This window comes from Rattus rattus, chromosome X (assembly GCF_011064425.1).
Source record: "Rattus rattus isolate New Zealand chromosome X, Rrattus_CSIRO_v1, whole genome shotgun sequence".
NCBI classification, from domain to species: Eukaryota; Metazoa; Chordata; class Mammalia; order Rodentia; family Muridae; genus Rattus; species Rattus rattus.
This window is the reverse complement of record NC_046172.1, coordinates 69,303,130-69,317,579: the sequence shown is the minus strand read 5'-3', so window position 1 is coordinate 69,317,579 and position 14,450 is coordinate 69,303,130. Positions and strand designations below refer to the sequence as shown.

General features: G+C 31.6%; 1 protein-coding gene across 1 annotated transcript in view; it reads left to right on the top strand.

Moving 5' to 3' along the window:
• The window catches only part of Znf711 (zinc finger protein 711), a 32,116-nt gene extending 19,816 nt beyond the window's left edge, over window positions 1–12,300 (top strand). Inside the window, exons 5-10 of the mRNA XM_032889769.1 lie at window positions 2,965–3,120; window positions 3,792–3,929; window positions 5,627–5,761; window positions 6,512–6,556; window positions 8,828–8,971; window positions 9,606–12,300. Coding sequence (XP_032745660.1) covers window positions 2,965–3,120; window positions 3,792–3,929; window positions 5,627–5,761; window positions 6,512–6,556; window positions 8,828–8,971; window positions 9,606–10,783 — 1,796 coding nt within the window. The 3' untranslated portion in view covers window positions 10,784–12,300. The remainder of the gene's footprint in view (window positions 1–2,964; window positions 3,121–3,791; window positions 3,930–5,626; window positions 5,762–6,511; window positions 6,557–8,827; window positions 8,972–9,605) is intronic.
• The last annotated feature ends 2,150 nt before the right edge of the window (window positions 12,301–14,450 follow it).

The window sequence follows — 14,450 nt, the reverse complement described above, 5'->3', positions numbered from 1 at the left end:
AAATGTGATTTTTGTTTTTCTCATTTTTCTGCATTATAAAAAGATTTTGCTTATTGTTTAATCACAATAGCATATTAGTATACTGAATAGTTATATATTACCCACAGCATTATTTTATTGATATAGTATGAACAGGGTCAAATTCAAAAGTCTATAAAATATGACTTTAAAAAGGAGGTCATTAATTTAGGAGGCTGTGGGGGTTGACATGGGGGGCAGAAGAGGCATGAAGGAAACAATGCAATTACATTTAAATTAAAATTTCAAAATTAGTATTACGCTGTATATTCTGATAAAATTTTAGTCAAATTGTGCCAGTGATCTTAAAAAAAAATAGAAAACTCCCAGCCTTTTCAGTGCTGCCAAGCAGTGTTCTTTACTTATGTTGACTTTAATGCTAATAGAATTGTTTAGGGATGTGATATTGCTCACTTAAAGATGGGTCAATAATCAATACTTTGGGATATGCCTTAAGATAAGCAAAAATTTAAGCTCGAATATTAAGTATTTACATTTTAAGAACAGTCATTGAAAAGTCTAGTGCTATTCCTAGCACAGTCTGACAATCTCAGTACTAGACAGGCAAGGTAGGAAATTTGCAAGCTCTAATCCTGCTTGGGCTACATAGAAATAGCTCTATGTCCCAAAATAGGAAGAAACATATTTGTGAATTTATTAAGTCATTTGGTCTCCTAGTAAAACTTTGTTAATATAGTTTCCCTAACTAATAATACAAAATAAATATTGGTAAAGCTAAACTCTTCAAAGTACACACAAGTTTGAAAAATATCTATTATTTATTAGATGAAAATACAGAAGAAATTCAATTGCTCCATACATTTAAAAATTGCTCATTCTGAGATGCTTTATCTAAGCAGAAAACAGTGAATACATTAAACTTAATGTATGAGGCTTTTTTTAAAAGTAGAAGGAAACTCAGAAAATATGCCAACAGAAAAAGCAGTGAGGGTATATCAACTATAATTTCAATGTTTAAAGCTAAAATTTTGGTGCATAGTTTAGAACTACCCCTCAAATCTATTTTATTTCATGAACCTTACATTTCAACTATAATTTTAAATTAGTGTTATATAGAAGGAAATATGTTCACTCAATCTATTTACATGTAATAATGAAATATTTGTTAAGTGAGTATTGTCAACTTTCAGTGACTCCAACCTCCACAATTTCTATTTTGGACCTTTTGAGAGTTTTTTTTTTAATAAGTACTGTTTTAAAATCGATGAATGAGCAACTTCCTTTTCCTTAATATTTTATTTGTTTTTGTATTTCTATGATCTCATTATATCATTTGACATATGTAAGAAAAACCCTTAAACAATATCACATAGCTCATCATCTTAATTCATGACATTGTCATCCCAGAATTGCTAAGAGTGTAGTTATATGGTTAGGAGCTATAGTGGGATGGAAATATTTATATCATTCTTGTGTCATTTAAGTGCTAGCTTTCATTGGCAATAGAATTTTCAAACTTTTAAATAGAATGGAATAATTTATATTTAGACAAGGTAAAAAAGCCTTTCAGAGTTAAATCATTTGTGAAATGTCTTGTTTTCCATTTCATTTGGGGAAAACAACATTTTTGATGACATATCAAAGGTGAAAGTTAACGAGGGAAAATGTGTACTTCAACTCATTTAGATCTGCATAAATTTTTAAATACCAAGGTTATAATTCTTTAATGAATTTTATTTTTCATAGTTTTAAAAATGTTAGATATATTCAAGAGCTTTAGTATTTTATGGTTCAAGTATGGTATTCTGAAATATGTAATAGCATGATTTTGCTTTAGATTATGCTTTAGTTTTTACAGGAACAATATTGAAATTAAAATGCTTGAGAATATTTACAGGTATGTTGCTTGAATATGACTTATGGTTATTATAAGATTGTTTAATAGAATATATATTTCATAGTTCATATATAGTATTCAGGTGACATATCAATTCATTCCCAGAGACTGTAGAACAGAATAAGATTGTATATGTATATGAAAATCTTTAGTAATAGTCTCAAACATGGTTGCTTTATCTTTTGTATTACTTTTCTAATATGCTCTGAAGCACCAGGTTTTCCATAAGGAAAAAAATACCATGCAGCTAAGTATCTTTATTTATACTTTTAAAGCAAAGCACATACAAATTTATACACAAGATTTTGTGGTTTTCTTCAAATGCTTCAAAAGAAATTTGAACTCTTAGATAATATTTTCTTGATGGTTTCTGAAGTGTTTTTTAATAAAATCATTAGGACATATTTTTATCATTTAAAATAATAGGTTTGATTCATTAATTGGCTTTAGAAATAACTGCCTTTTAATTTGGGATTTGTTCATGTGAACTTACTTTATGACATGTATTTTTTCTGTTATTGATCTTAGAGATAAGATTTTATTTAAAATGCAGTCTATGCTTTATATTTTAATTGCATGTGAAGCAAATACCTCACTAGATAGTTTGATGATTCAGTGAATATAAAAACATCATATACAAAAGAGCAAAGACATAGTATTTGAATTCACCACTTATATTTATATTAAAATTGTATTTTTGGCAATTTTAAGAATTACATTAATATCCTCGGGGCAATTTTTATGAATTGTAGTGAATAGATATTCATAAACTGCCAAAATTACAAGTCATATTCAAGAAATATGACCTACAGAAATACATATTTGCTATATTAAATTTCAGTGCCTCTTATACAGAAACAGGGTTTGGTTAATATTCGTTTTTTTAAAAAAATGATGTAATTTTGATCCTGTTATAGCTGATCTTGAGTATTATTTTTCCATGAAACATACCGTTTTTAGTGACTGCAAAATAGGTCACTAAGGGAATATAGTGGGTAGGTGTTTAAAACATTATTTTGCCATTATGCTTAACACTCATTAATTATCAGTGTTGCTTTTACTGAAATTATTTCCTTTATATTTTGCAGTGGATGATGTGGGAGAGAAGTTAGAGCATATGGGGAACACACCATTAAAAATTGGTAGTGATGGTTCACAAGAAGATGTTAAAGAAGATGGATTTGGTTCAGAAGTGATTAAAGTATATATATTTAAAGCAGAGGCTGAAGATGATGTTGAAATAGGTACAAAACTATTTTAATTCCATGATATAAGAGACATTAGAATTCTTATCTTTCATGGGGATTATCTAAAATTCTCAAAAGACAAAAATGTTCATAGGCTTCTTAGTGTATTTTTAAAACTGTATATGAATATCTACATATAAAGTGGGAATTGGGAAAATGTCACTCAGAATTTTTCAAATATGAAACTTATGGCAGAAAATTTTAAAACAAATGAAAATAATTTGTATTAGAATAAGAATTATGAATTATGATGAGTGTGTAAGAGCATTGGATGACAGGAATGTATTTGGGATTTTAAACCTACTTCTAGCACTTAACTGAGAAAAACCTTCAATAGTTTGTATGTTCTACTACCTTGTTTTCTCAAATCTGTATGATGACCATAATGACAATGACATAATAAGGTTTTTATGAGGAATGATTGGATATATATGTAATGTATATCCATATATATATATATATATATATATATATCTTTTATAGTGCTTGTTATAAATGTGATATAATTATTAAATGAAATGAGTGATAAAGGTTTAAGGTATAATTTACATGAGCATTTTAATGACACTTTGAAGTTTGTTAGAATATTTATATTCCCTGTGTATCCTTATCAATTGAGGGATTTATTCCATGATATAATCTAGTTTATACATGTTTTAATTTTTAAGGTGGGACAGAAATTGTCACTGAGAGTGAATACACCAGTGGACATTCTGTAGCTGGAGTGCTTGACCAGAGCCGAATGCAGCGAGAGAAAATGGTTTACATGGCAGTGAAAGATTCTTCCCAAGAAGAAGAAGATATCAGTAAGATAAAAGGGCACTGCAATGACTTAGAAGAAGCAATAATACAACTTTAAAAACAATTGATAGCAGCCATATATGTACTGAATAACAGCTAAGTTAAAAACAATAAGCCTATTCTTGCAAATATTTAGAAGTATGGGTCCTTTTAGACGTTCTTGAACCAATATATTACTGAGATAAGAATACATAACCATACATTTCAAATAATGTGTTACAAAGAGATGAAGAGTTTATAGGTTTGATTTAATGAAATTCAAAATACATAGAATGCAAAGTATATATTAAATATATACATGTATAGTGCACATAAATTCACACAGGCATACAGACAGGCATAAATTTAAAAATATTTGGATCTGTTAAATTTTGTTTCATTTTAATAATTAACCTCAGAGGTAGAAAGTATTATTCATTTTTTATAAGACAAGTAAATCCTCAGGGAAAATCAATTGCTCAAGACCTTCACAACACTAGACGTGAGCACTTGTCTAACTCTACTGCCAGCGCTTTCTCTACATGGCAGTAAGCACTTCTGTCCTATCTAGATTTAGCAGTGAAAGGGCTAACTGGTTGATCTATCACTGAAAAAGTTGGGTGGGTAAATATTTTATACAAGCCGTTCTGCTAGGATGGTAATTTATTATGCTGTTCATGGGTAATTGTTATAGGGTTTCCTGGGGCTCAGGACCACAGGGTAAAATATCCTACTCAGATTTGCTTTCTTTTGTCATTTTCCATGCTTTTTGTTTATTTTTCTTCAAAACATTTTATTCTTTTCCTACATTGTTGTCATCTCATTATTTAGTCTTGTCTGAGGTTGTATTTGTTTCCTTGCCATCCTGACAAAACACTATTTTATCACACACACAAGGGCAAGAGGCTCTTCACACAATTATCCTCGATAGTGCCATATCTTCATTTATGCTATTAATTCCAACAGCTATTCCTCGCGTCTTTTCTAGCAACCGCCAGAGAGCTGACTTCGCCTCATATCACAGCTGAAACTATCAAAATGACTTGCTGTATATAGCACGGAGTAGGGAACACAAACGTTTATTTAAGTAATGGTTAAGTTTGTTTCATCATAAATCTTAAAAATTTTAACTCACTAATTAAATAAGAGGCATGATAGTATATGGGAAACTGAGGTATAGGTTTATCTAATGCCATAATTTGATAGGAACATGGAAAACCTAGACCAGCATCTGTGGTTATTAGAGAGGAGAAACAAGAAGATACCTTTCCTCACTTGTTTTTATACACTTCTTTTATAGTAAATAGAAGATACAAGTTTTTGAAATATGAGAAAAGCATAAATTACATTTGATGTTATATTTATGACTAAATAGAAATATTTTTTCACAAGAGTATATAAATTTTCCTTTTATGTTTAAATATTTTAAACCTCAATACTATTACCTTTAAATATGTTCTTTTTTCTCTCAGTAGTATACTTAAAAGTATTGCTTCTTGAAGAGAGTCTACTGATTCTTGAACAACAGCATTTTATATTATATTTGTATGTACATATATATTTATAATCACATATGATTATAATTATTTAAAAAGTTTATTCAATGACTAGTATATTGATTGTTAATCACCACACAAATCAACTAAGATGAAATCTTAAAACCTAAAGATTTAAGTTGTTTGATACTTAAGATTATAAACAAGTAATTATTTCCAAAATGTAGGTTATGCTGAAATATCAGATGAAATGTACATGGAAGTCATTATAGGGGAAGAGGAAAGAAATCTCCTTGAGATTCAGCTTGAGGACTCTGATGTTAATAAAACAGGTTCCCCTGTTGTCTATCCTGCATCATATGGTAGGACACTAGTATTTTTATCTAAGTACGGAAAGTATGTATTGATATGCCTTTGAGCAATTAAATATTATGTTTTATGATGCCACGATGTTGGCTAATTGAATAAAATACGTTGCAGTGAATTGATTCATCACCAGTTACTTTATATGACTTTTTCACACATCTTATACTACTAAACCTTGCTTAATGCATTTTTGTTAGAATATATTCTAAATCCTACCTGTGTAAGTGAACAACATAAAATACTTTAGTTTCCTAAAATAGGAGCGACCTTTAAAAATTAATCCTTCCTCCTTTACAAAAATATATTTCAATTGTTGACATACAAATAATAAAATGGAAGTTCTGAAAAAATCAAATGTATGTTAATTCATTCCTTTTTTATCCCATTATGTCTTTTGTTAATTTCATTATTTTTATATAACTTCCATTTTTCCTGCTTCTACTGTACAATGCATTATTTTATCTAAAGTTCTCTTGAAGTTTATTTCATTCAGCAGTCATGCATGTTTTGAGCATCTTCATTGCTAAGGCTACACTGCAGAAACTGTTCTCGATATTACCAATTCTATGGAGGCAGATAACAGTCCCTATTTTCAGTGGAGGGGATTATTTATTTTTTGAAGTTTTCAATAATAAATATATTTTATTGAGAAATTTGTAGCAAAAGTAAAATTTTATAGATTAAAATATAATCTGGTAGTAGTTCTGTGGGCAGTATAACAATTTATAACTAGTCCTTTTTTATAGATGAAAGACGAGTTTCCCGAAGATATGAAGATTGTCAAGCAACAGGTGAGAGAGCATGTGTAGGAGACATAAATGTACTGCCTGACGAGTAACACTAGTTAGATTGTGACTCTACACAAATTTATTGACTTCACCTATTATACAACTTATATAGGAGTTTGCCTCTTTTTAATAACCAACAAACATATGTATTAATTAGACAATTTACCACATGGGTGGCAATAAAAGGTTGTTATCAAAAAATATACAAATTACTTGAAGAGGAAAAGAACAAGTGTTCATATCAACCATTTACTAAGGTCATTCTTGGAGAAAAGTGTCTTCTTAATTTCCATGACAAACATAATATGTATATATTACAAATCCACGTCCCAGCTTAATAACACTTTAAGTTTAATACACTTTAGTGTTATTCCAATATAGATTGATTTATTTTCCTTAAAGGAGACTTTTTTCATGACAAAGTCTGTAATTATTGTTTCTTCCATTGGGTAGTTTGACTCTAAACTTAAATGTAGGTTTAATATAAATAAAAAGATGTACATCAGAGCATATATTCTAGGCTGACAGTTTTGTAGATTTAAAATATTAATGTGTCTTAGTTCCTGTTCTATTGCTGTGAAGAGTGATGATCAAGGTAATTCTTTTTTTCTAAAGATTTATTTATTTTATGTATATGAGTACACTGTAGTTGTCTTCAGACACACCAGAAGAGGACATCAGATCTTATTACAGATGGTTGTGAGCCACCATGTGGTTGCTGGGAATTGAACTCAGGCCCTCTGGAAGAGCAGTCAGTGTTCTTAACTGCTGAGCCATCTCTCCAGCCTTGATTAAGACAATTGCTATTAAAGAATTGTTTATGGTTTCAGAGGCTTAGTCCAATATCATCAAGGCAGGAAACATGACAGCAGGCAAATAGGCAAGCAAGCTTGGAAATGACAACTTATATCCTGATCTACAAGCAGGCAGGTGAGCAGAGAGAAACTGCCCGTAGTGTGGGGATTTGAAACCTCAAAGCCCACTTCTACATTCTCCTATAAGGCCACACTGCTTCCAACCAGGCCACAGCTTCTAATTCTACTAACTGAGAACCAAATATTCACAAATAACTATGAGCATAGCCTATGAAGGCCATGCTTGTTCAAACCACCACAATGTAATTACATGATAGAATGACTTTCAAGAACTGGTCTTACTATGTATTTTATTTTGTATGCACAAATCACATGGAAATGGCAGCAAATTTCTTGTCATATTTGTTATAATCTGAGAAGTCACTCTAAAGAATAAATTTCATATCATATACATTATTCTAAAATATACATGTATCATCTGTTTTACATATAACAACCATGACTGCGTTTGTAAAAGTAATTTTTATTTGACAGCTGTAATTGTCTCTCGGAGGTTTACTACTGAGTAAAGTCATCATTTCTAGTTCTTTCTAAACTTTCAACCTGATTCTGGCAATCTGTTCTAATCTTCTGGCTCCCTATTCTTTGGCTTCTTCTTTCTTCACCTGCCACCTGTCTCTGTAACAGTGTCCTAGTCAAACTGCCACCTCTCCCTACCTCTATGCTCTGTTCTCTTAAATGGCCTCCCTCACACGTGCTGTTCTCTTAAGTAGCCTCTCATTTCTTTGCTATTCTCCTGAGAGTTGGGCATACTCTCTCTCTTACTCTGTCTCAGAACTTTCTCTGATTCATTGCTTTGTCTGTCCCTCACTTTTAAATGTGGTTGCGTCCTTCTTCAGTTAACCTTACTTTCCTTGTTCAGGAGAAAAGGTGTATACTAAGGATGTGTCTATATTCCAGTCATAAGAACTAAAGGCGTGTCATTCCAGCTGGATCACAGAGACCTAGACGGCCTTTCGATGTGATCCCTTGCCACAGTAGCCATATTGCTGGTTTAAAATTCATTTATATATATATATATATATTGGCTAACTTAGTTATATATGTTCCTTGCCAAATTCTTTTATTTTTATCAGGTTCTATTTATAAAAAGTTGATTTGATGCCATTATTTTGTATAGGTTCTTAAAATAATGTTTCTTGTGTTAATTTTACCAGTTTATTCCTTTAGGATGGTCATGGTGAAATAACTTAATTTGTATTACTATTGTACCAATGTGATTGCATGTACACAAGAGCATATAAATTAAATTAATGAGAATTAGTGAGAAAATGTGTATACTTTTAGAAATTTAACCCCATAATTTAGCAAGTGTCACCTGAAGTAATTTGCTTACCAACCCCCACCCCCAAATACAAATATGTGCAGTTGAACAGTATTTCTTTCTTTTTGTTATCAGGAAACACTTTTGACTCTGCATTAGAAAACCGAAGCACGACAGCAGCGCAGTACCTTCAAATTTGTGATAGCGTGAACACAAATAAAGTACTGAAACAAAAAATCAAGAAGAGGCGGAGGGGAGAAACAAGGCAGTGGCAAACAGGTAAGATAGTTCTGTTTTATAAATATTACAATAAATTTATATGCAATTTTATCTAATACAAGGAGGAAAAAGATCAATGTTTTCATTGCAGTTACACACCCATGTAACCCTGTATACTATATATATATAATTACATATATATTATGATTTATTTTAAGTCACATTGTGTGTGTGTGTGTGTGCGTGCGTGCGTGTGTGTGTGTTGTGAGCTGCTTGACATTGGTGCTGAGAACCAAACAGATACTTTGCTAGAGCATCAAGTATTCCTAATCACCAAGTTATTCTCCAGATCTGATAATTATATTTAACAGTATATGATTGCGACTTTTAAAAGCATATTTTTCCTAATTCAAAAGGTATTTTAAAGACAATTTTCAGATGGTTTAAATCATAAATATTCTTGATTCTTTTTATATTTCATGCCATAGATGAGTAGTCTAAAGTAGAGAGCCACTTACTCCTCGGTAAACAACTTTACTAGAAATATTTTATAGTATGCATTTTTATTATATAAGGCTTTTATTCAACTAGTATTTTCCCATAGTGAATTTTAGCTAGTTTCAAGAAACTGTTTTACACATTTTTTTAAAGAAGTGTGATAAAATGTCACAATTTCCTTTTTTCCTTCTTCCAGCTGTTATAATAGGTCCTGATGGACAGCCCTTGACAGTATACCCTTGCCATATTTGCACAAAAAAGTTTAAATCCAGGGGATTCTTAAAAAGACACATGAAAAATCATCCCGATCATTTGATGAGAAAGAAGTATCAGTGTACAGATTGTGACTTTACAACTAACAAGAAAGTGAGTTTCCACAACCACTTAGAAAGCCATAAGCTCATAAACAAAGTTGATAAAACCCATGAATTTACAGAATACACTCGAAGATACAGAGAAGCTAGTCCTCTGAGTTCAAATAAACTCATTTTAAGAGACAAGGAACCGAAGATGCACAAGTGCAAGTACTGTGATTATGAAACTGCTGAACAAGGACTGTTAAATAGACATTTGCTGGCTGTTCATAGCAAGAGTTTTCCTCATGTTTGTGTTGAGTGTGGAAAGGGTTTTCGTCATCCTTCTGAACTCAAGAAACATATGAGAACCCATACCGGTGAGAAGCCATATCAGTGTCAGTATTGTGTGTTCAGGTGTGCCGATCAATCAAACCTGAAAACTCACATTAAGTCTAAGCATGGTAACAACTTGCCATATAAATGTGAGCATTGTCCTCAATCATTTGGTGATGAGAGAGAGCTTCAACGCCATCTGGATTTGTTTCAAGGACATAAAACCCACCAATGTCCTCATTGTGATCATAAGAGCACCAACTCAAGTGACCTTAAGCGGCACATCATATCTGTCCATACCAAGGACTTTCCTCACAAATGTGAAGTCTGTGATAAAGGTTTTCATCGTCCTTCAGAGCTTAAAAAACATAGTGATATTCATAAAGGTAGGAAGATTCATCAGTGTAGGCACTGTGACTTTAAAACATCAGATCCATTCATTCTTAGTGGTCATATCCTTTCAGTTCATACTAAGGATCAGTCATTGAAGTGTAAAAGGTGCAAGAGAGGATTCAGGCAACAAAATGAGCTGAAAAAGCACATGAAGACTCATACTGGAAGGAAGATTTACCAATGTGAATATTGTGAATACAGCACCACAGACGCATCTGGCTTCAAACGACATGTGATTTCAATACATACGAAAGACTATCCACATAGGTGTGAGTTCTGCAAGAAGGGCTTCCGAAGGCCATCAGAAAAAAATCAGCATATAATGAGGCACCACAAGGAGACTCTTATATAGTAAGATTGATATAAAGAAAGAAATTATTTACAGAATAATATATACTATTTGGGAGTAAAATCTCTCTGTTTTATCTGGTTTCAAAGCTTGATATTAAATCATAAATTTACACTCTTTGTACTAAAGATCCTAAAATACTTGGACTAAAAAGGCAATCTCAGAGCCCTTTGAAAATTACCTAAAGATTTTAAGACGTACCATAGGATGGTTACAGAGGACTTAACTGTATTTAACAGTATTATATGCATAACTCTACTACAGAGGGAGAAAGTTAAAACACCTTATTTGATTGGTCACACTAGAGATAAAGTGTTTCTGAAAGGAGGATACATAAATGATTTAGAAATGCATTGCTATAGCAAGCAGCCTCACTTTTATGCAATTTTAGAAATAGGGTGGGGAAAGAAAATACAGTCATCCATCAGTCACTTAATCATTAAGCCTTTTATATTGTACCTGGACATTGGATTCCAGAAATGGCAAATGTTTTGTGTATTTGTTACAAGGAATCTTAATCTGAAAAAACAAGTTACATTGATTCAGTCCTAGTTAAAAAAGACGAAAAAACTTCAGAGTTGTTGATATTTTATCACAGGATATGAAGTTTAAGACATAGCATTCTGTGCTGAAAACTGAAGTGAAATATAAGAAATAAAAAGTTCCAGTTTTGATGTTCAAGTAGATTCAGTATGGTATATATGATAAAAGTGTATTTGAGTCAAATGTGGCTTTCTGAAATGGATGCAAGTATGTTCAAAAGTCAATACTATGTTTCTTATAATCTAAATGTTAAATTGAGAGAACAGTTTTCTTAAATATTAAAATATTTAGAATTTTTAGGGCAGTTTTAGTAAGTATGACTGTTCAAGTCTTACTTGCTATAATGTTTAAAGGTGCAATTTTATGCCATTATTGAAAAATTTGATTTTTAAAATCTATATACCATATTCTTAACATAAATTTTCAGTGAGGTGGTATTTATGCAGTATTTAACAGAACAATATGCTGCTAATAGAGTTTGGAGGTGGGTATTCAGTTTACAGTGTATAAATTTAAAATATGCATCCCTTAACAACGCTTTGTGTTAGCATGCTGCAAATCAAAATGGCGCTTAATATTAAAACCTGGTGTAGGGAATTTTAATGAAAATCCTGTTCATAAATGTAATGCATATGATGTGTACTTTTAAGTTTTAGTTGCCCTAATTTAGTTTATATTCAGATGTTCAGCATAATTAATGTGTAATTTTACTTCATGCTATATTGTGACTTTGTGTTTTAAGTAATATTCACCTTTCTGTTTTTGCACCAGATAAGAATCAGTTACTTGAAAATAAATTTTTTATCTTTCTTAACTTCAGGATACTAAATTTGGAAAATTACTAAACTTGTGTGTTATGTGGCTGTAAATGATGTACACGCTGTAAAATAAGATTGTTACTGTTATGTGGACTTATTATTTCTAAATGTTACTCATTGAAATGAGCATACAATAAAAAGCATTTATTGCACTTCAAAGTTTTATACGTTTATTTAAAGTTCTGTTATAATTTTCATTCTGTATTAAAGACTTTTCATTTAAAGTTTCTCTTAGGCAGTTCGATCATTAAAAGTATCTTGTTGAATTTTTGTGTTAATATGAGTTATGAATTTATGATTATGTCATGTTTATTCCTCAAAAATAGTCATCATTTGATAAAACCATGATGAAATGCTATAAATAAAGGTACTCATTTTCTACTAGAAAGGAAACTAACAATTTTTAAACTATTTACATGAGTTCAGGGAAATGGACTATTTAGTTATATTCCCAATATACATTTCAAAAGTAAAATATTGACTTAATTATTTAGTATTTGTTTCTGAAAATAAACATAAAATCAGTTGCTTTTTCCAATATCACCAGTAGTTAAAATTTTGCCAATTGAATGATTACTCTTTAAAGCCCATTAGCAGCAGAAGAAATCTCTTACCTTCATGTGTTAGACCAATGGTCCACAAATTATAAGGTTCACCTAGAGATCTTACTAATTTGAATTCAGTGTAGTGAGTACAATTTTACATTTCTAGCAAGTTCCATGTTGTCGTGCTTTTGGGTAATAAGTGTTAGATAAAAAAAGCATCTAGTTTAATTCTAGAAAATTTTGGTGCCCTTGATTAAATAATTGAGTAAGTAGATAAAGAATCTCCATATTAAGGACATGCCATTAAGAACAAGAAAAGAAAATGTGTAGATACAAATAATCTAAGATAAAATAACCTGTTGTGAGACAATGATGAGTGAGTAGGACTGATAAGAGATGGAGTCTGAGACACTTCAACTAGGAAGCCATCATGGGTTTAAAAGAAGGGAACACATTGTTTTGTTTAGATTCAACGATCATTTTGGAGAGTGTAAATACTATCATCACAGTTGCTGAGGGAAGCAAGGTACCACATAAGAGGTTGTTCATGGTTATAGTGGAATTAACAAAATAAATTCTATTTCTTTACTTAGAAATTGTCCCTCAAAAGATTTAGTCCACACAAGATAGAAATCACATTATAAATTAAAGATTGTCCTTAAAGGTTTTCCCGGCACATGGATACCCTAAATACCTGTAGGGGACTTACTGAACAGTCCCTTTAGCAGACTGGTTTATAGCCATTATGTGCAGATAGATTTGTTCAACTCTCACTTTTAAGTGATCCATGACATGAACAATATTTCAGGAATTATTTTCCCAGAAATAGCCCTTAAATTCTACTCAGGTCTCAAGTAGGAAAACTTTCAATATCAACTTTGTACCACACACACACACACACACACACACACACACACATATTCAAGAATAAATTTTATTTACCCACTTCCACATATTCAATGATTAACATTACTTGACAAAGCTTGTTTCATTCATATTATTCCCCAAACAATGAAGGTAAAGTTAATTTGTAGAAGGAAGCAGCCTTGTAATGTAATAGAGGGGCAGGCAAAGTGATTAAACTGAGAAAGACTTCACAGAATGAGTGGGAGATAGGATATGTCCAGCTTCAAGAGGGAAGGTAAGAGAGGCTACATAAAAGTGCAAAGTGAGTAAGGAGTGGGGGAAATTCAGTGAGTGCAGTTCAGTTGAGTTCAGGCAATACAGTGGAGTTCAGTTGAGTTCACTTTGTACAGTTCAGAGTTGGTTTGAGGGAAAACAGAAAAACTCAGTCAGAATCCGAGAGAAGCCAGTTTGAATCAGCTTGGAGAGTTTTGAGCCAGAACAGCTATAGCTGAGTTGAACCAGCCAGCCAGAATTCAGAGAGAAATAGAAAGGTCGAGTTTATGTAGCAGTAAACCTATAAGATGAATATTATATCTGGTGTATAAACTTTACAATTATTCCTTTATAAATTTTCAAGTAACATTTCAATTTCATAGGGATTTTTTCTTTCTCTAAAAAATTGAGCCAGTTGGCAGTATTGATACTGCCTCATGTATCATGCTCATGAGGCAGTATCCTCCCATGTGATTTACACCTCCCATCTGATTTACAAACTGCCATTCTAGGAACATATATTTTCCACAGTATGATTATCTCATTTGACTCTTTTAGAAAGGTACATTAAAATACCTATATATTCTTTCATTTAAACACATTGTATTTGCTTTGTTAGTCCTTGACCCATACAGAGTATTCAAC